Below are 24,112 nucleotides of genomic sequence, written 5' to 3'. Positions count from 1 at the left end.
AAGTGGTCTTGTTTCGGTGCGATTGTTTGATATGCTAAATAAGCTCATCATAAATACAATTTTTAGAAAGAGCGTCTGATAGGGAATGTATAGACAATATCAATGTTACAAGCCGTTTGTTCAAATGTACATGTTGGAAAACGAGATGATGTTTGTCCAGATGAAAGTTTTTTTATGACAAGAAGAGAGGAACAAATGATCTCAATCCGGATTATTGTTGGTCGGCGCTAAAAGAGGTTCACTCGATTTGTAAAAAAAAAAAACGATGGAGAGCCACAAAATTAATACAGTATAAATTAAGAGACGCCTTCTATGTTTGTTATCCCATATCATATACTTGCGAAATTCTAACCTAACTATTATATAAAATAATTTCCGAACAATATTAGTTATGCTATAGAGAGATGGACATTGGTCATCTTAATAGTTACCTTCGACTTTATTTCAGTATCATCATATGAAGGCATATGAGACAAGTCTCCATCCAAGACTGCTAGCCTAAGTTTAACGAATAAAACAATTGTTTATTATATTGCTGAAGTCGAGCGGCCGGGTAATCAAAAGAATTCATCAGGTTATTATGCTCTATTGGATGACGAAACTACTCTTTTGGCTTGTGATATACTCATTTGGCTGGCTTTGAACAATAACGTTTTAACCCTGTACCAAGTCAGGAATATGACATATTGTGTTGTCGTTAATTTTCAAATATCTCTATACGTTTGTTTGGATAGTTCAAACATTTCTGCACCCGTGTGTAGACTCATGCATCATGCAAGTTCAATGTATACAAACCACACCGGCTTACATAAGTATGGATCAATTAAACATGTCCACATCTCAGCCATACTAATTTCGTCACACTTGCAATAAGTATGTCTAGTGTATTTCTCTTTTTCATTATAGATGAACGCTTAGGCTTTTCTACTTGATCAGGAATAGATTACCGCAGCTGTACATGTATTTGGCAAAAAGTTTAGGATTTGCTGATCTCAATGCTTTTCAACTTCGTACTTTATCTGGCCTTTTTAACATTTTTGAATTCGAATGTCACTGATTAGTTTATGTAGACAAAGCGCGAATCTAGCGTTAGTATAAAATTTCAATCCTGGTATCTATGATGAGTTTATTTGATATGAGTTGCAGCAAATACATCTGCAATCAGATTCTTGTTTCCAATGACCTGTAATCCTTACGAAACTATTGCAGCCAATGCATAAAACTTTGGTCTTGATTACATCTCAAATGCCATTTGTTCCGATCGAAATTATTGTAAAAAACTTACTATCATCCTACCCATTTCTTTGACGTCAGTCTACGGTTCTAACTGTAGATAAAGTAATCAAATTTCACTGACCATTTAGAAAACAAAATTAAAATTTGAATTTTAAGTTTGAACGTTCGAACTTTGTCCCGCTAATAAGCATATTGTAAATTGAGTTTTCGAAATAGCGCGTATTTTCTTGAGGACTGTATTGTATTCAAAGGCTGCTAACGATACCACTAAACAAGTACTGCTCACATACACCATGTGAAACCTTAATTTAATACTGTTAGAGCGCTTAATCGAATATTATTTTACATGCGCGATCTTGTTTAGTGTCTTTAGCTTATAAAATACATATATCATGTCTCGTCTTTTTTTATACCATTATACTGTGGGCGTTGTTTTTAAATTGAGGAATATAAGATTTTCTACAATTGATCGTTCTTATTCAAAACGTATTAAAGATAAGAATAAACAAATGAAAAGCAGTATTATTCTCTTTTATTTCAATGAAAAAGAGAGACGAAAGATACCCAAAAGACATTTAAACGCATAAGTAGGCAAAAACTGCCAACGTTACGGCGAAAACGACTGTCTAAAACACACAACATAGAAAGTTTTAAGAATGTAGCAACACGAATTCCGGCAAAATACTGGGGTGCTCTCATGTGCTTCGGAATGATAAGCAGATCCTGCTCCATATTTGGGACCCGTCGTGTTGCTCATGTACAAACCTGATGAGAAGTCTTAACATTGTCATCTGTGGTTATCTTTAAAGAATATAATTAAAGGGAATTATTCGTCTGCCCCTATATCTCTAACTTTGATGAATGGCAGTCTATTGCAAAGCTTCAAAAAGATCAAACAAAACATAATTTAAAAGATGTATTCAACAATTTATATACTGCAGATATTTAAACGACACTCGTCACTGATGAGTCTTTTGCAGACGAAACGCCTGTCTGACGCAGATACAAAATTTCTATCCAGATATGTATGATGATCATTGTATATAGGTTCGAACACTCAAACATGTGATTTAGCCCTGTCTTATGTAATTCAGCTTATCCTAGGTCACGATCAATGATTGATATAACTCTAATCTTAATGTGTAATTGGCTTTCATACCACATCTTCTCAATTTTATATCATGAGTATATAAAACTGTATAAAGGGATACAATTCAAATATAGTTGCTGGTACAGGATTATATATAAAGATTTTTTTGTTATGAGAAACAATATTATTTTCATCAATCAAATTTCATCAACGAAACATCCATTATATCTATCTGGTGATTGTGAAACAAATCACGGAGGAAAATGTAGGAGAAATTTAAAGAAAAAACAATCGGCAATTAATATAATTAGCAGGCTAATGTAAACTATAAAAAAATCCATGTTCATGGGGGTACATGCAAAAAAACAATTGAAGTATTATTATATATAAATATTAAGACGAATAACATGACTTAAGGTAGAAATTCAGTTACCTGCTGATTTTCGTTGACGAATATAAGCTTTCTTTCATTTTTTAATATGATTAAGCCTTGTCATTGGTGCTTCCTATGTTAAGGAAATAAGTCCTTTGAAGTGTTTAAAAAAACAGCCCTTCTCGCATTTAATCTATAACACAGACGTTATTTCTTTCATCTACATAACTTCTATTATAATTGATTTAATATTGCTGAATAAAAGTTTCACCGAATTTCGTGAATACTATTTTTGTGTTTTAGTTGATCGAATTCTTTCGTGCGTCTTTTTAACTGTATCAGTTTTCTATTCAGTGATCGAAATAACTGGGATGTCTTTAGTCTTATGTATGTTAAACTTAGTTTATAATTAGTATAAAGCTGTACTTTTTTACAACAATAGTGAATCCTGAAGCATGATTTCAATGCGTCCGTCTGTTTAACGAAGTTTCAATATGACACGTTTCAAACTTTTCGATTTTTCCTACTTTTTTAATCAAACTTTATGCTGTCAGTGGAGTTTTTCGGTTTTTAAATATGATTAAAAGAAGTATTACAATGTAGAGTTCGAGTGTATAGCAAACATTTTAAATAATAAAGTTCATATATATAAACATACATTACGAAATATACAAATTTTACTACCAATAAATATTGTTGAAAGTAAACAAACCAATATCTACAAAAATATATCTTAGGCCAAAAAGTACCCCTTTAAATCAATTATTTGATGGGTAGGTGATTTGTTTAAGTCATTCTTAGATCTTGTACTTGATAGATTATTTCATTGTGCATTTAAGGACGAATTCAAATTCATGCGAACGCAGATAATGCGTCAACTCTATATTGTAAAAAATAATGACAAAAATTTCTATATGCAAAAGTTTTATTTTCTGTTTTTCATGTAGCTGTTACAACATGTTCATCATTCAGATATAACCAGAGAAGTCTCTTAGTCAGAAAACATTTTCAAACATTCAAACATACTATCCACACTAATCTGTGTCCACACTTGTTTAATTGTTAAAAATGATTAATGAATTAAGTAAAGTAATATTTGGTGTTATTTATAGAGTTTCATTTTACACTTAAAATTCTTTCTCTGTGTAGGAAGAGTACAATAAACAAAAAATACTCAGTCTCTTTAAGAATTTGCAATATTTAAAAAATCTTCCTCTGTGCAGGAAGAGTACAATAAACAAAAAATGCTCAGTCTCTTTAAGAATTTGCAATATTTAAAAAATCTTTCTCTGTGTAGGAAGAGTACAATAAACAAAAAATACTCAGTCTCTTTAAGAATTTGCAATATTTAAAAATTCTTTCTCTGTGTAGGAAGAGTACATGTATAATAAACAAAAATTACTCAGTCCCTTAAAGAATTTGCCAAATATAAGATTCGATACTTATAGTATTTTCACCCACGTCGCGTTCAATTGAATTAAGTGCTACACCAAACACTTGTATGTAAACCTATTTGCAATTGTCATTTCTTGAGTAAAGTTTGATGGGTTTTTTTCTGCAATGTAAGTTTAATTTGTACATTTAAATTTTAACACTGCGTATCGCTATGTTATATGAATAATGTATTTTGTTGAACGATATTTTGTCACGACCTAATTGCTACAAATAGGTTATAAATAAAGAACGGATGTTTGTGTTTGGACAAATATTTTGAATTTTATCAAATTTATAAACAGGTAAGTGCGTTTATATAAATTATAGTGTACATAAAACAAGAATATGAATTGGACCGGGGTAGATATTGCCATTTGTAAAAGGGGGTTCTAACAACATTGTATGTGTCCCCTTTCAAATACATAAATCGTCCAAAAATGATGTCTTCTGATCCCCGGAAAACCCTCCCTGGATCCTTCAGTGATGTGATACTTTTCATAATTTGAAATTTTTAAAACAAAATTAAACACTACAATATATAAGTCACTGTTTAAGAAAAATAAAAGATAAAATTCTTGGACTATTATATTAACGTTACTATAATAGTCCCAGAATTAAAGTGTTGATAAAATAAGAGCCTCACATTTGAAAGTTTTAAAACATTTCGAAGATAAAAAAAAAATATATATACAAAACAGACTTTTTCGTTCATATTGTAACAGGAATAAGGCAGTTAGTTTTCTCGACTGAATTGTTTTACATTGTCATTTTGGGGCCTTGTATAACAGACTATGCGGTATGGACTTTGCTCATTGTTGAAGGCCGTACAGTGACCTATAGTTGTTTATTGTTGTGTCAATTTGGTCTCTTGTGTTCAGTGGTCTCATTGGCAATCATACCACATCTTTAATATATATTTAAATCATTTTACAAGACATAAAACTGTTATTTTATTGTGTGTTACTGTTGCAGACAATTCTTTTCAAATATTAAAAACTATTTTAATTCTATGGAATTTTGCATTTGCACCAACTTGAAAAAAATAAAACCATATAAAGAAGCAACATCGAAATTCTCTGTTCTTTAAGCGGCATTTTCACATGAGTAAAATATAAGGTGAACGTTTGAAACTTTCCGTGGAACAACGTCAAAATCGTTGTTTTATAAGGAACGTCGTGTAACGCTAAGTGGCACCAATACCGTGCATAACGTCAATATAAATCTGTGATTTTACTATGTCCACAATTTCAATGAACCAAAGCAAGTTAAACATCGTCCTGTATCCTGGGAACATGTTCCTGCTGTATCTAAATCAAATTGGTTCTCTTCTTCTTCTTCGTCTTCTTCTTTTGGTATACAATAGTCGATCGACATTCGATGATTACATACTGTTGGCATACGTGGACTAGTCTATTTACAAAACTTTTACCCCAATTTATTCAAAATATATGTTTTTTTCTTATGTTTAATGTATACATGTATGTATTTTAAATTGCGCTATAGTTCCGTAACTTTCTACCCAGTCGTATAAACGAATCGTCGACAAGTGCGTACATTTTTTTAAATCAATATTTCTGGTATGTTACAATCTGTCCTTCACTTTTCTGGTATGTTCCAATCTGTCCTTCACTATTGACATCGAGTATATATTACATTTTCCCAAATTCAACCTTGGAAAAAATATTTAAATAGATTGTAATTTCATCAAATCTTATTTTTTCGGTATTATTTATATTTTTATGAATTATATTCTTTACACCAGAAATGTTATTTATAAACAAGCGTATGAGTTTAGTTATGACAAGTAAGACAGAGTTGTATATTATACATCTGATAGTTCAAAATGGAAAGTTATAAGTTATCGGCCGTGTACACTGATCATTACCTGCAGAAGTGAAACGATGCATGAACTTACAAGTCCGACAGGAAATCGCTTGAATACCTGGACGTGTCACCTCACACCCCTTACAATACCTTTGGAAGTAATACCTTTAGGCATGCTGGTGATCAGATGAGGGAAGATCAGAATTTATTTGAAATAAGTTTATTACTTTAAAGAATTATGAACAAATTAGATTTTCGAAATCAATTTTCACGGAACACTTATTCATGATTTCAACTTTGACTTTTTACTTAATTCCAATATTAACATTTTAAAAACAACAGACCATGGTAATTTAAAAAAATGCAAAAAATTTCCGTATAAAGTTAGTTAGTCGGATAAAACAACAGTACGATTGACAAGATATCGACACGCAATTACGACTACATCCTTATTCTTTCAAAAAGAGATTCCCAGGCAACCTCAGAATATAAAGTTTCAGGTTTTGTAAATATTAATAGACCTGTTACTATTATTGCGGCCTCTAATTGCAAATTTTCTAATTTCCAAGGATCCGTGTTGAAGGCTGTTCTTTGACCTATTCAATTTTTAAATAAAATATGTTCCAACTTAACGGAGCCTTGGCTATAAAAAGCCTCAAATGTTGAAGGCTATTCTTTGACCTATTAAATTTTTAATAGTCTTCAAATTTCAACAAAATTCCGCGTAAGGGACCACAACTTGGAAATTGAGATAGGTTTTTATTAAAAAAAAAAATCAAAGAGAACACAGAGTGTGTAAAGTTTTAAAATTGTTGATGGATAGGAACATTTTTTCTCCATTGCCAAGTCAACTGTAGTATTAGCACTCATACCACTAATTATATTTATATCTATTTTCAGCATAGAATATCTCAGTTTGTTATTGTCGACATTTCTATTACATTTTCTTGATAAAACTTTTTAATACATGAATAAACATTTTAACAAGCTGACCATATTCTAATTTAAGAGTTGGCGCCCATCAAAGCCCTGCACACGAAAATATTTATAGGAAGAGAAATAATATATAAATAACATATAGCTGAGAGGGTGATAGAGCAGATTGGTACCCCGAGAAAACATTGTCAACCGCGGCGAAGCCAAGGTTGACAATGCTTTTTCAAGGGATTCCAATCTGCTCTATCACCCTCTCAGCTTAGTGTTATTTAATTTATTATACTGAATTTTCTGTTATTACTGTCGATTTTTTAAAATATAAAGTAATAAACTGTGACATCTTGTACATAACAATCCGTATTTATAAAGCGCACATTTGATCAAACGTCTCCGTGAAGGGTAATAGAGTATTTGCCATAGGATAGTGTCGTATTGAATAAAGCGCGCACTTGATCAAGCGTCTCTGTGAAGGTTGATAGAGTATTTGGCATAGGATAGAGTCGTACTTAATAAAGCGCACACTTGATCAAGCGTCTCCATGAAGGGTAATAGAGTAAATTGACACCCTCGTTTTAGCCAATCAAAATCTGGCATTTTGACATGAAGTATAATAAAACAAATTAAAGCACAATGATTTGTCCTTTAAATCTCTGAAATTATCAGCAATAATATTTTTTTTTTAAAGTTTTAGTTACGAATGATATTCTTGCCTTACATGTTGATGTGTCTGTTGTCAGGGATGCACAAAGACCTAGGTGAACAATACTGTCTTTAGTTACATCTAGTTTTTAGTTCCATAAAATTTCAGTTATTGTCAAATTTTGTTGAAGAATTTATTGTTGAAAGTTAATGTAAATGTTCAGTTGCAAATACTACATGCATATTGAGAACACAATCGAAGAAGTATGGTTACTGGCAAATCTATTCAGGCATCTCCACAATAAAAATATCTTCACGGAAAGAAAGCTATACTCAATAAAAATCAAAAACACTTATGTACGATTTCTCAAAGTTGTTTAAGTAATTGTAGTGTATTGGATATACCCGTTGGACACATGTTTCTGTGTTGTCATTACTTTCAATGAAAAGCTGGTGGTATTCTTAGCCCCAACACCATGTCTTGTTTTAAAATTGCTTCTGATTTTATTCACAGTTTTTATTCAGATGGTGTCACAGTCATGTCTCAGTACCTAACAAGTCGGTTGAGTACAGGAACCCTGATGAGTTCAAAATGACGAGTCCTCTATGCAGAAAGAAAATTCCGCACATAGAGGCGAGCCTCTTTTGGTCATTAAACAATAATGTATAATAGTTCAGTGAAATGGTTGCTACACTAAACACTAAAATGCACTTTTGAACTTAAATTGAAAAAAAGCACATGAGATTACCAAAGGATAAAGGTTTCTGCTTTGAGTCAGGCGATGAATGTATACTCATGACTTTTGATATTTCAACCGGCCCCTATTCCTTTAGCAAATGAGGAATAAACATTCACAATGCATTAAACAAGAGAAAACTCGATTTAAAAGAAGCCAGAGTCAGATGTAGAAATAGGTAACAGAAGAAACTGCGCAAATGGCAATAATAAACACAAAATAACAAACGGACCAGTAGCAGTAACTCAATGCAAGCTCCATGTTTGAAGTACACTTATCGGTAATTTGTATTATTGGTAGACAAATTAATAATTCTTAAACAGTAATATCTGGGAATATTTGGTCTGCTCCAATAAAATAATATCCATACCTACTACAAAAACATATAGAACTATTCTCTGTTCTTTGGTTTTGTTCACAAATAGATTTTTCCCTAATAAGATATTTAATTCTCCTATAGGATACTTATTTCTCCTATAGAATATTTCTTTCTCCCATAGGATTTTTTTTCTCTCTTATGAGTTGCTTTGATCTCCCATAGGATTTTTAATCTCCCTTAGGATTTTTAATCTCCTTTAGGATTTATTTATTACCCTTAGGATTCTTTTTTATCCCACAGGATATTTTTTCTGTAATGAAATCCCTTAGGATATTACTTAATCCTATCGGATATTTTTAATCCCATGGGATTATTTTATTAGACTAATATCCTGTAGGATAAAAAATATCCTATAGGAAATGCTTTTATTTTTCCTAAGGGACTTTTTTAATCCTAAGGGAGAAAATATATCCCATAGGATATTTTTATTCTCCTAAGGGATTACAAATCCCTTAGGATTTAAATATCCTGTAGGATATAAAAAATATCCTATGGGATTATGACTTTATCCTATAGGATTTCTCAAAATCCGGTAGGATTTTTAAAAATCCTATGGGAGAAAAAAATATCCTACAGGATTTTGTCACTATTTTCACTCCAGTTGCCGAACCGGGCGAGCCACACCAAATTTTTTTTTGTATTGTGTTATTTATCCCCAGAGGTACATTATTGCCAAATTTGATGACTCTACGACAAAAAAAAGTGTGGTTCCAATTTGCACTTATGAGAAGTGCAAATTAATCCAAGAACATGTTACTTATAACTTAGTTTTATTGCTGTTGATGAGATCTCGACCCAATGTATCTTTGACTGACATTTTAAAACGACCGAGCTGTTTACCATAATAGAGAGATCGAGTGATAGTTCTACTAGTGTATGTCAAGGTTAATGATCATATTTGTACATACACAAAGGGCAAAAGTTTTTCTATAGAGTATTAAAATTGAGAAAGGAAATTAAGAATGTGTCAAAGAGACAACAATCCGACCATACAGCAGAAAACAGATGAAAACTGCCAACGGGTCTTCAACAACGCGAGAAAATCTCACAGCTGGCCACTAAGCAAAAATAGTGAAATAGTTCAGGGACGTCAAATCATAAAAATGAACCCAAAGTAAAAATCATATAAGACTAACACAGGCAAGAGGCTTCTGACGTGGGACAGGCGCAAAAACAATACAGCGGGATAAAACATGTTTTATGGAAATATTCTTTATAAAGCTCAAAGGTGTCAGTATTCACCTCAGAAACTTACAAAACCTTTGAATAGACTTATTAAGAAGGGATATAATTACGATACTGTTGTCAAGTCGTTAAAGATTGCATATTTTGGCGTTGATATTGAGTCACTGATAAGGTCTTTGCGTCGGAACTAAACAAATTTATTCTAAAAACAGTTGTTGGCATGACACGGGTTATGTTCTTCTCATATATGTTATGATGGTATATTACTAAAACCCTAACGGGAAGGATTGTGCCTGATGTTCATATGATGAAATCATAATCTTTCAGTCAGTTTAATTGAAGTCTGGAGCTGGCATGTCAGTTAACTGCTAGTAGTCTGTTGTTATTTATGTATTATTGTCATTTTGTTTATTTTCTTTGGTTACATCTTCTGACATCAGACTCGGACTTATCTTGAACTGAATTTTAATGTGCGTATTGTTATGCGTTTACTTTTCTACATTGGTTAGAGGTATAGGGGGAGGGTTGAGATCTCACAAACATGTTTAACCCCGCCGCATTTTTGCGCCTGTCCCAAGTCAAGAGCCTCTGGCCTTTGTTAGTCTTGTATTATTTTAATTTTAGTTTCTTGTGTACAATTTGGAAATTAGTATGGCGTTCATTATCACTGAACTAGTATATATTTGTTTAGGGGCCAGCTGAAGGACGCCTCCGGGTGCGGGAATTTCTCGCTACATTGAAGACCTGTTGGTGACCTTCTGCTGTTGTTTTTTTATTTGGTCGGATTGTTGTCTCTTTGACACATTCCCCATTTCCATTCTCAATTTTTTTTGTGAGATTTCAACCCTTGTTGATTTATATTTACGAACGGTGTCCTTGTACGGATGATAACATTTGTAAATGTTTTGACTAATTTTAATCAAAAACACTGGTGTAATAATGTTTCAGTAATGCATAGGTTTCTTTCGTTAAAGTCAAATACGTTGGTACATACACGAGCGAATTGAACAAGATGAGATATATAAACACTGTGAGATGGTGACAAGAGAACGTCAACATCTAAAAATGGACAATTCATAATGGGAATTGGAATATCATCTCTTTCATCAATAATTATGATATTAAGCTCCACTTAGTGTTGCACAGTAAGTCCCTATCGGAATTCCGATAACTTGACGATATACGGAATCTCGAAAGCGAACCAAAATTTTATATACCAACAATTCAAGGGCAGTTATAGTATCAAAGCAGGTCGAATTGACATGCTTCTTCTGTTTGTTGGTACTGAACATTGTGTCCGAGTAATGTTATATTTTTTCCTGTGGACTGTTACTATGTGAAATAATACGTTTAAAGTATTGTTCTGTATTCAATGTGAGTCCGTCAAATAGAAAGCCGGTTATATTCAGCGGTTAACATTAACAAATCCTCGTCCTTAATAGTGGGCGTTATTTTGCTGTAATAAACATCCTGGGTATAAGTGGTGTACAGTAGTAAGGTCAAGAATTCATATCCAGTAGATCTAAAGAAATTATAGAATGTGTGGTATGTGAAGTGAGCAGTATAGTTACTTAAATTTTGAGGTTAATACATGTAAATAGCAACAAAGTGTTCACCCTGTCTAAATTTGGAGTATCCTAAAATATCATTTTTACTGTATATGCCATAAATGTCTAATGTAGAATGATAAATAAACAGACGAACGTTTTTTAATTTTTGAAGAAAATGAAGAAAATTAGTTAAAATGTATATGTTCAGAAATACATAATACTAATAAAACAAAGTAAGAGATGCGAGCGGGGTTTTATCGCGCCTAAAGCCATCCAGCTGTGAAATATATACCAAAATAGGTGAATATTTAGAACATTTCACGAACAGATCGTGCAGGTGCTTTATAACTAACAAGTAAGATGTTGTTGCAGTAAAAAATATTCATTTTAATACAATTATTAAAGTTGTATAACGTAGAATATGCTTTGTCATTCAGTTTCTTCATATTTAACTAAATTCCACTATGACGATTTCGTAATGCTAGTCATGTTTACTGTCGAATAATGATACTATTCTTTCATTTTCACTGTGGAGCGAATCATTATTATTGTATATGCGGTGCATTTTCACTGTATAATTATTTTTTTTTATCTATTACAGCTCATTTCTTTAAGCATGTAGAGCAAGACTTTAGTTGATTTGCTTGCTTTTTTTTATTGGATAATCATTATGATAACACCCAATTTAATTCAAATATTAAAAATACAGGTTAAACTATGCCTATTCATATTGTTTAAAAATGTCAATCTTATTTACAAAGTTTTTATAAACAATTATACAAACAAAGCAAGCAAGCCAACCAAAGTTTTGCTTTACATGCATTAGGAAATTAGCTGTAAAAAGCCTTAATTTAGCCGACTTGCTCAAACAATAGATAAAGTAAGAGAAAGATTTGATAAAAATTAACTTACGGAGGAAAGTTTGGTTTTAAAACACTCTAATAAATTCAATAGAAATAACATTTATTTCAAATTTATTCCATTTAGTTTCTTATAAAGCGTATAGGGATCTTTAACCTTATTTTTTTTATCCATTTCCATGACACTTCACCACTAATTACGTACATCTTGATATAGATTGCACATTTGTTTTCCCGTATAAAAGGTTTTACATTGGGGCCCTTTATAACTTGCTGTTCGGTGTGAACCAAGACTCCATGTTGAAGACCGTATTTTGACGTATAATGGTCTACTTTTTTTAAATTGTGACTCGGATGGAGAGTTGTCTCTTTGTCACATACGACATCTATATATGGCTCAAAAACCAAACGACACGGGATAAAAAGGGATAAAAAAATCCACGCTACTTTTTTAATATATTTATAATGGGCTTAGAGTAAAATAGTGGGTCGCATTTGGGTATAAGCGTCGCGCCGGATTGCCGATTTTTTGCAAGCGTGACAGGTGAAAGTCAAATGATTGTGTAGTTGAAAAACGGGAAATAAAGTCTAGCGGGACACGGATAATTACAAAAAAATAGAATTGCATAGTATAAGCGGGATACGGGAATCTGACAAAACAATAAGCGGAATACGGGAATCTGCCAAAACAGTAAGCGGGATCCGGGATCAGACTCCCCAATGAGACCCCAGAATTAGATTTTTTTGTATATTCATCCTATTGTTACAGTCATGCATTCAATAACAAATGTATCCGATGCATGCATTTTTTTTTCATATTTTTGGTCCCTTTTTCAATTTTGTGGGGTCCAAATTTATAGACAAAAGTCCTTTAATATAGATATTTGGAATTCGTTGACATGCTGAATCTAACCGTGTATCTAGTTTGGGGATTTTTTGCATAGTTGCTGAAATAGCCCACATAGAGTTCCAAAGGGTCTAAAATCAACAAAAATGAATTGTAGCATGCATTTCGTGTACAATAACCCAAATGTGCATGGTTTTACCCTTGCGGTAGTATCCATTCGCGGATCTAGAATTTTTCATAAGTAGGGGCCCACTGACTGCCAAAGAGGGCCCGCTGCTGTCACGCTCCAGTGATTCCCTATACAAGTTAAAATCAAGGAGAATATGACATTTTGAGAATCGCTTTTGTTACAAGTTTGAAAAGCTATATATATATATTTGATGTAGAATGAATGAGGAGTTTGTATTTCAATTTAAAAATACATGTATCATAAATTCATAAGTCATCAACTAAGTTTTTTTTCATTTGTTGCAAGTGCATTTATCACATAATTCTACAATAAAAATTCCTCGCATCTTTGAAAATTCTACATTAATAATGACTGCACTAACAGTGATAATTCATCGCATCTATAGTTAAAATGGATCGCTTTCAATAATCGATATGCTATATTATGATGCTTTTATAACACGTATTTGAACTTTAATGCTATGTTTGTATATTATAAAGACATATCACAATGAAAATATGTTAAAACTTAACTTAAAATCCTTTAACTTGATATTTTCAAAACGTAAACAAATACAGTTTTCCCATGATCCTTTATTCTACAATATAACAGTAAAAATGAACTAGCTGGATTCGCAATTTATATACACTGTATAATTATTGATTAAGATTATTTTTGAATGCTTTAAGTCCAGTGGCAAATATTTCAAAGGTTTAATTCCGTTACTTATTTTACTTTAAAAAAATGCACTATATTTTATCTCAACCGTATACGTACCGGATGAAAATTCTTAAAAACATACGTTGTACACCCCCGCGGAAATTATACTGTTCATCTATTCTATTTGATATAATGACGGTATATATGTGTACTGATCTAGTCCTAAATATGTCGTTCCTCAATCATGCTGATTACATATTCATTTAACACTTGCTTATCATTTTAGTTTAATTTGAAATAATGTTTCTTTTTATAGAATGTTTATGATATTAGCAACAGTAGCTGGTGCAATTGGTGGTATATACCTGTTAGTAAAATTAAAATTACCATGGTTACGTAGTGATTTCAAATTTTTAAAACTGGTAATAGGACTCGGAAAGGATTTGGCGACATGCAAGAGAAGAAATATACTGCCAATCGATATCTTTGAGAAAACAGCTGATAAGTTTACTACAAAGCCCATGATCATCTATAAAGGCGTGTCGTACAGTTTCATGGAAGTGGATAAAATGGCAAATAAATTGGCCAATGTAGCATTGGGATTAGGAATAAAACAAGGTGATACTGTAGCTATGCTGATGTACAATGAACCGGCATTTGTTTGGACCTGGTTTGGTAAGTTTAGTATATAGGTGATAAAGCACCAAACTTCAAGACATAATCCAAAAGGGGAATTGGTAAGTTTAGATAATATTAAACTCATAATAGATACCAGGACTAAATTTTGTATATACGCCAGACGCGCGTTTTGTCTACAAAAGACTCATCAGTGACGCTCGAATCCAAAAAAGTTAAAAAGGCCAAAATAAAGTACGAAGTTGAAGAGCATTGAGGACCAAAATTCCTAAAAGTTTTGCCAAATACAGCTAAGGTAATCTATGCCTGAGGTAGAAAATCCTTAGTATTTCAAAAATTCAAATATTTGTAAACAGTTAATTTATAAATATAAAAAAGAGAGGTGATAAAAAAACACCTAACTCAATGACAAAATTAAAGAAGGGAAATCCATAAAACATGACATTTTTGAATGCTTGGCAAAGTCCTGTACATTGTTTCTTGATGCACTAACAACTGACCGCCTGAAAACAACTTTCATATTCCTGATATTGTACAGATACTTTCAAAAGAAACTATATTATATCAAATGTATGATTAGGAATTCGATTTGATAAAAGTGAGAAATCGAATGAACAATTAGACAGCAACGAATCTAAGACAGAGACCAGAAAAAAATCGTTCGTCAATAAATCATGTACTCATGGGCAAAATTATAAGCCTTTAAACACGGACGACCTCTCACCAGGTTGCTCCAGGAATAGGTACTGGTTCATGAGTATTTAACTGAAATATACACACACATCTATTTCGATCAGTGGAATAACTAAGGTTTTCATGGACGTTAACTTAAATAATAAAATTGAGAATGGAAAAGTTCACTTGAATTTTCTGTTAATGCATTTTAGACAATAAAATGATTGCACAAGTTCTATTAAAGTAAACGTAGTCACTTTACTAATACATTCATGTTAAATTTTAGTTACTTAAAATATAACTTTGATTCACATATTATTTTAGTCAATTGTATCCTTATTGAAATACTTTTAGGTTTTGAGAAAATTGGAGTGGAAGTTGCCTTCATTAACTTTCATCAGAGGAAGAAGACATTACTCCACAGTTTAACAATAGGTGGCGCAAAGGCCATCTTTATGAATAGTGGTAACTTTAAAACTTTTTATGCAATTCAAATTTTGACGCGTAGATCTGGGTCTATAGCATAGGTTTCATCATTAAATTTATATTAAGATTTTGATATTATAATTTAAAAATGCAGAAAGACAAAATGTCAACGATGAAAAATTTACAACCAACTATTGCTGGATTCATGTATCAATGAAACGTATTATATAATAAATAAGATAGTTTTTTACATGTACACTAAGTCACTGAAAAAGAAATTGCGCAATATGAAAGGTGCGGGTTCTGATATGATAGACAATGAGACAACAGTTCGTCAGAGAACTTGTATCCTCAAACGAGAATGAAACTATTAACACAAGTCAGCGTACGTCCATCAAATGATATGTATAACAAGATGACGAAAAACCATCCGACTTATATCAAAACATTTGGTTGTTTTATAGGACGTTAAACATCCAAACTAACTTACAGAAAGAGTGAAACTGTTTAAAAGTGAGTAACAACGTTCTGATTAATGCTAAATCAAATATAAACGAAAACAAACAAATAGCAAACAACATCATAAAGTTGTTGCATAAAACAACTGTTGAAATACTTGGCGGCTAAATACTAATCTCATTAAGAATGTGACAGAGTTAACACATGATTGGTAAGCGCTAAAGATTTATTTTAAATTAGATGCAGCAACAGACAGTCGGAAAATTATCCTCAGATTTATGTAAAACAATCTGAAATAATGATATCAAATATGTTTTTTTTTCTATCGTTATAGGCATATATTTATACCAGGCTATAGACGATATTGCCAATGACTTAAAAGACATAGAATTCTACACATTAGAACCTCCAAACAGCGACATACCGTCTAGGTTTAAAAGCTTAGCAGATGATCTTAAAACAGCAGCTGACCAAAGAATACCACGTGACAAGAGGTCGAGTGTCACCATGAAGTCTACAAATTGTTTGATATTTACCTCGGGTACAACAGGTAAACATTTTTACTGAGTAGTTACAGCTAAATGCATTGAGTGTGTAGGTAAAGTTTTAGCTTCCTTGATACCTGAACCGTTAAGTCATTATTAGATTAGGTATACTATAAAAAAGAATGTGGTATGATTGCCAATGAGACAACTATCCACAAAAGACCAAAATGACACAAACATTAAACAACTATAGGTCACTGTACGGCCTTCAACAATGAGCAAAGCCCATACCGCATAGTCAGCTATAAAAGGCCCCGATAAGACAATGTAAAACAATTCAAACGAGAAAACTAACGGCCTTATTTGCATGTATTTAAAAAAATGAACGAAAAACAAATATGTAACACATAAACAATCGACAACCACTGAATTGCAGGCTACCCTACTTTTTGAAGTCTAGTCCTTCAGACCGATTGCAAGCTAACCAATTTAAACATATTACCTTTACCTACACACTCGATAAATATAGGAAGATGTGGTGTGAGTGCCAATGAGACAACTCTCCATCCAAATAACAATTTAATAAAAAGTAAACCATTATAGGTCAATGTGCGGCCTTCAACACGGAGCCTTGGCTCACACCGAACAACAAGCTACAAAGGGCCCCAAAATTACTAGTGTAAAACCATTCCAACGGTAAAAAAACAACGGTCTAATGCCATGCATTGTACTGTAAAATATTTTCAACACTAGATTTACCTCGGTTTGGTGAGCTATTTAAAACTGTATTATGAGCTTATCCACCATTTTCTACATTTGGAAATGCCTGTACCAAGTCAGGAATATGTTCATTCGTTTTTGATGCGTTTTGTTATTTGACTTTGCCATGTGATTATGGACTTTCCTAATTGATTTTCCTCTAAGTTCAGTATTTTTGTGATTTTACTTTATACATACATTTCTCATTATATCAGTGTTATTAAAAAACAGTGATGAGTTGTTTATTTCATTGTTTTATTATTTTTCTTCCAAAGGCTTACCAAAACCTGCTATCGTGAAACATACAAAGTGTATAATTGGTGGGTTTCTATACAGCTATTGTCACGTGACACCAGATGATATATTGTACGAATGTCTTCCTTTATATCATTCAGCTGGATGTCTTATAGGAATTGGGACATCACGGAAAAATGGTATGAACACATTACATAATAGTCTTCGTCGCATTTTGAAATTTGTGTGAGATTCAAATCTGTACGCTCCAGGTAAAACTTATACAGGTCGTCATCAACTTTTACAGTAAAGATGTTGGAGAATATCTATAAAAGTGTAATTCCTGTCTTTTGTTTTTAATTAAATGAACGTTTAAAAATTCATTAATACTATTTTAAACATTTAATTTCGAAAAAGATATTAATAAGAATTATTTTCAAATAAAGCTTATACTGATGGAGAACTGAAATTAATACATACAAGCACAAATGGTAAAATAAGGTATCATGTGTTACTTTTTGAAATAAAAAATTAAGCAATTGGGATATAGGAAGAGCAATTGTATTTCCTATACAGTCTCTTAACGGAAATAACTGTGATTGTATTAGACAATACGGATGCCGTTTCAAATCGATGTTATATAGTGGAAATAACAAAAACTTGATAAAAAAACCCTCAATATTGAAATTTGATGGACATTGCATTCTTTAAAATATAGTTAAAGAATAAAAGTTCGCAAAAATTGCACTTTTATTCAAAAGAACGACCCGTTATTTTTATTTAAAAGGATGAGATCCATTACATAGTCTAAATAAAAAAAAACGACCTATACTGACTGAGTTATGATCTGTATAAAGCTAAGTAACGTATGCTCTTTTATATTCTTTGAAGGAGTTACAATCGTTTTGGCGGAAAAGTTTTCTGCCAGTAAATTCTTTGAAGAATGCCATCTGAACAATGTCACAATGATTCATTATGTGGGTGAAATGTGTCGATATTTGGTCAACTCACCAAAGGTTTGTATGAAATAAGAAGAACAGAAAATAGACTTAAAATGTCCATTCATGAATATGTTTAAACTCTGTGTGTCCTGTGTAGCTTTTAACTTATTAAGACAAAGAATGTAGGGTTTATTGTTCAAGAGGCACCAGGAAACAACAAATACCATGAAAAGTAATTATCTTGAATCATGCATACCTTTTTTTTAAATGTACTTGACTTATAAGATAATGAACATTTTGACGAGGTAAGTTTTTTGTGAATTTTGTTGTAGTTTTTTCTTTATTTTATTTTATTTTTTCTCTTACTTTATTTTGTTGATATTTTATCTTGATTTAATTTAGCTTGATGGATGGATATTCGCTATGCATTCTTCTATTCTACAACTTATGTTTTAAGCCCATTGGTATCTTCATATATACACATGGACAAAAAATGTATTGCAACACCTTGATTTGTTAAAACTTGAAAAACAGCCTCTTTTTTGGATGAAATATAATAAAATATTTGTATAATATTATTGAAACATAGTTTATGATAACATTGGCATTTAAACGAATAAAAAATGTTTGAAAAAAAATGATTTATATAACCAGATTTTTAATTAAAAAATGAAGTGTTTTTTTTATACAAAAAATTGCATTTCACAGCTTTTACTGTAGTCGAACTTTACAATGTCAGACATTTCAAAATTAATCTTCAGATGAATGTTTACATCATGGGTGATCGTTATACGCCAAATAATTAATACTTTGTGCGCAACCTCCTTTCAAACGGATAACCGCATCATAACGTCTTCTGATTCCTGCCATAAATCAACTAATTTGTTGCTAAGGTGTTTATTTCATGATGTGTTTGACCTAGGGTGTCCTTTCGCGCACTTTTCGCCCAATTGTGTCCCATATATGCTCGATATGGTTCAAATCCGGGCTTCGACTGGGCCAAGGAAGATGAACCGAATTTTATTGGAACAATGGATCTTCCTTCACGATGCTAATTTTAAACTTTGGCGTGCTGTGCACTACATTGGATATGGAAAACTGTGTGTCTGTCCGTAAGCAAAGGTCTCCGAAATGGTATTATCGCACAATAACAAGTAGCGATGAGTCGATGTCGAACAGTTCTTGTTAAAAGGCTCCCGTATACCCACCACTCTCTTTTTAGAATTGTATTGTAGGCAATGGGTTTCCTTCTGACCAACCTTCATTATGCAGCAAATGGTAAACGGGGTGGGGTCTTCATTATCTCGGAAGGTCTTTATTTATTGCATGATTGTTATTCTCAAAACGACATATAGAGGAATGGTGATGACCAACAATACGTGCAGTTGTTACAGCGACAAACCTGCTTCTCTCATGTTGATAATCTGCCATCTTGCTGCAGTTAAGAGTTGTCGAGGACCCATTACAAGGTGTCAATCACATAACTTTAAAAACTTGGTTATTTAAAGTGTTGAAAACAATGAGGATAAAAAAAATCTGTTTTGCTGTTTATGGGTACAGAAGCTGCTTGTGCAGATAAGAACTTATCGAGTCGATATTTATTGATTAAACTCCGGTGATACTAAAATAATGTTTAACTAATTCTATTTTACCAAATTATATTACAAAACAATAAAGAGTGTGTTTTTAATTTCAATTTCAATTTGGTGTTGCAATACTTTTTTCCATGTGTATATAAGTTTTTAATAAATTGTCAATGTTTTGCATATATGTTTACAATGAGACTTAACGACTTTTTCTTGTCTCTTCTAACTTATTTTTTTACATATTTTTTTAACTTTATATATTAAAGAGCGATTATGATACAAATCATAAGATAAGAGTTGCGCTTGGAAATGGACTTAGGAAAGACGTGTGGACAATGTTTCAAAAGAAGTTTAAGATTGACCAAATTCTAGAGTTTTATGGTGCAACTGAAATGCCAGTAGGATTCATAAATATTGAAAACGCTGTTGGTTCAGTTGGCAGAGTTTCTCCATTGATCGTAAGACTTCAGTAGAATATATTATACAGTAGGCCAACCTTATAGTTATTGATTTGGTATTGTCTTAATTTAGGTCATGAATTTCAATGTTTGCAACTGAACTTTCATAACACAATCAATCATTCATAATTTATTAATGTTATCAAAATTGTACGACTTAAAACTAAACATATTGAACTTGAATAAAACTATATATTCAGACAATAAAACAACAAACCGTGACAAAAAAAAAGTTGTTTCGGAAGGGTATGGCTACTACAAGTTCAAAACTATCCGGACTACAAAAAAGCAAACGCACTACTCAAGATTTTGCGGAGGATATGCTGCTCTAAGCTGGCGCACAATAATTGATAAATCATTTGATTTTCTTGTTTAGAAACGAATCTTTCGGACCAACTTTGTGAAGTTTGACACAGATATGGACCAACCTGTACGGGATGAAAAAGGCCATTGCATTACAGCTGCGCCTTGTAGGTATATGGATACAATTAGAATCATATTCAAAACAGCGTGGTCCTGGCCATGATTGACGACCTAAATTATCCCATTGGCTGGGACAGATTAGGTGAACGTTTGTCGGTAACAATCACTGCTCACTATGTACTTGTTAAAGACACAGAATCTGTGGGGTCACCAAAGGTTCTAAACACCTAAATAAAGCAGTTCGAAAAACGAATCCGGAATAATACGATGTGTTGATTTATATCAATAATATAAATCAAAACATAAAGGTTATTCCGGAATAATTTTTCGAATTATTTTATTATTAAAGGCGTTTTAAAGACAGTTCAAAATCTATAATAAGTAAGAAGTGAGCAATGGTCGTTACAGACAAACGTTCGCCTAATCTGTCCCAGTCAATGGGATAATTTAGGTCGTCAATCAATGGCCAGGACCACACTGTTTTGAATATGATTCTATATGTGGAAATTTCAATAAAACAGTCCAGACTCGAGCTGGCAGTCACTTTTTAGCAAATAGAGTAACCCCAATACAAAAAAAACAGAAAGATGTCTCTCGGTCATTTTTGTGAATTTACAAAATAATTAACAACAAACAAATATGTATCACAACAACAACCAACAACCTCTGAAATACGGGCACCTGACTCGGGACAAACATTTATGGTATGTTATAACGGGAGCCATGTATATGTTCTAAAACATACAAATCAAAATCACACAAAGCAAAGGGACAGCGTTCTATTGATGTTTTTCGTATCACAGTGAGGCCTTCAACACCGAGAACAAAAATGGAATAACGTCTCAATCGTTAATATAAGACGATCCCTATCATCAGCGAGGAACTCTATGCAAAAGTAATTCGGATGGACTTCATAGGTATGTGAAACCACCAAATTGAGCCCGGACAAAAACAATATATTAGAAAGCAGTACATTTTCTAAAACAAAATAGTTCATACTCATAATTGTCAATTGCAAGCTGCACATGGTTAATATTAAACAGAAAAGTCTTTTGAACAAGAAAAATGGCCATCAAAGTAATTAAACCCGATGTTGCTATTATTGTACAATGGTTAAAGTTTAGTAATGTGATGATTTTAGATGAACCTGGACTTCTTATTTGTTCACTCAGTGAACAAACTCCTTTTGAAGGATACAAAAACCGGAACGAAGCAACCAAACGGAAACTTATCCATGACGTTTATAAAAAAGGAGATATTTACATTAATTCTGGAGACCTGTTTTACCATGACGAAAACCATTATTGTTATTTCTATGATAGGCTTGGAGATACATATAGGTAAATCATTACTAAGTTGATTATATGTTTTTGGATATTGGTAAATTAATTTTACATATTTCATTTGATTGATAATTAATTATAAGGGGGGTCACGATTGTCATATTATATTTATTAATAATTGCTACATGTTTTAAATACTTCTTTTGCTACATTTATTTCCATTTTGTATTGCAAAGGCTTAAAAATAACGTTATTCTAACGCAGATAAATTTAAATAAAAGTAATTTGAATGCAAACTATACGTCTATTTTTTTTTGTTACATTTTTAGATGGAAAGGTGAAAATGTTTCAACAACTCAAGTAGCTAACATTATCACAGAGCTACCATTTATAATAGATACATGTGTCTACGGAGTTCTTGTCCCAGGTATAGTGGTCTTATATAATAATCTGAATCTGAAATTACCGTATAGAGGGTTATTTTCGCGAGTCTGCCAAAATAATAACCAACAAAATATTTCTTAAACCTTTAATATTCAATGAAAATCGCAAAATTTTACACCTGCGAAAATAAAATACTGTAATTGTCATTAATTTTTCTGCAGATTATCACTAAGTTAAAAATATAATACTAATAACTGTAAAGTTGTTCTAGCATAGGTCGCACTTTTTTCCACACAAAAAAATCACTTTTAACTGCTTATCCTAGGAGCATTTAAGCCTTTTGGTATGGCTTTTATTGGTATAAACAACACGATTGATTCCAGGTGTTATTTAAGAAAAGAACTGAATATCTTTTCTGACCACATGATGAATTCACCGCTGTTTTTCTGCTATGTTCGTGCTGTCGTGTCAATGGTTTTCTGAAAGTACTTTAGGAACTAGTGTTTGTCTGTTCGTCAATTTTCGACATATAATATGTTGTCTTTCATTTCGACTTTTATAAGTTTCTATTCAAATTTTTATTCAAGAATGTTTCCATTTCAAATAAATCATAGTCTGAAATACATTAAGTGCATCACTTGTTTATTTTAAGTTTTTGCCCGCGTTCAAATATCTCGTGTTTAGATGTGGTTTTTTTTTTCAATATGATATTCACTTAATAGTTTATAACGCATTTGCATTCATTTTCTAGCTTTTTGAATATTATAACCCTCTTCCAAAGTTTTTGTAAATAAGTACTACTTAGAATGAATTCAACATTTACAATTTAAACTGTATATCTATCAATTATGAATTTATTTGCATTTAAGGTTCTGAAGGGAGAGCAGGAATGGCTACAGTCAACTTATTCGATTCAGAAAAGAAACAGCCTACAGAAGACATGATTTTACAAATAGAACAACGGTGTATCAACGAGCTAGAATCATACGCTATACCTAGATTTTTACGATTTACACACATGTTAGACATTACATCGACGTTCAAACAAATAAAGGCAACTCTGAAAAAAGAAGGATTTGATCCTGCTGTTGTTAAAGAACCTCTTTATTACTTTAATACTAAGAAACAGAAATATTGTACTTTGGACATGGAAATAGCCATGGCAATTGAAAAACAAGATATTAAACTATGAACACGATGTAACATTTATATTGAAACAGATATTGAAACAGATATTGTTGATAAGTGTATCTTTAAACCTATATTACCTCTGAAAAGCAACAATAATTACCGACCGTGCAAGGGCTGTATAGCCAGTAAAGGTCGTTAAAAACTTCCATTTGTTGTATAATGCATGTTTTTTTTTAGAAAGTCCCAATGACAAGTTGAATGTTTACTTTTACTTTTGTTCGTTCAATTTTTACTCAATCATTTATGAAAACCT

At 32.1% G+C, this 24,112-nt stretch overlaps 1 protein-coding gene across 1 annotated transcript; it reads left to right on the top strand.

Annotated features, from left to right (window-relative positions):
* The first annotated feature begins 4,157 nt into the window (after positions 1 to 4,157).
* On the top strand, positions 4,158 to 23,860 carry LOC134697639 (long-chain fatty acid transport protein 2-like). Its single transcript, XM_063559922.1, has 11 exons — positions 4,158 to 4,261; positions 14,236 to 14,594; positions 15,585 to 15,695; positions 16,450 to 16,665; positions 17,635 to 17,793; positions 18,485 to 18,609; positions 20,387 to 20,578; positions 20,955 to 21,048; positions 22,143 to 22,341; positions 22,614 to 22,711; positions 23,538 to 23,860. The coding sequence occupies exons 2-11, from the start codon at positions 14,237 to 14,239 to the stop codon at positions 23,858 to 23,860; spliced, it is 1,875 nt and encodes a 624-aa protein (XP_063415992.1). The 5' UTR covers positions 4,158 to 4,261; position 14,236.
* The last annotated feature ends 252 nt before the right edge of the window (positions 23,861 to 24,112 follow it).

This window comes from Mytilus trossulus, chromosome 14 (genome assembly GCF_036588685.1).
Source record: "Mytilus trossulus isolate FHL-02 chromosome 14, PNRI_Mtr1.1.1.hap1, whole genome shotgun sequence".
NCBI classification, from domain to species: Eukaryota; Metazoa; Mollusca; class Bivalvia; order Mytilida; family Mytilidae; genus Mytilus; species Mytilus trossulus.
This window is presented reverse-complemented; position numbering and strand designations above follow the sequence as displayed.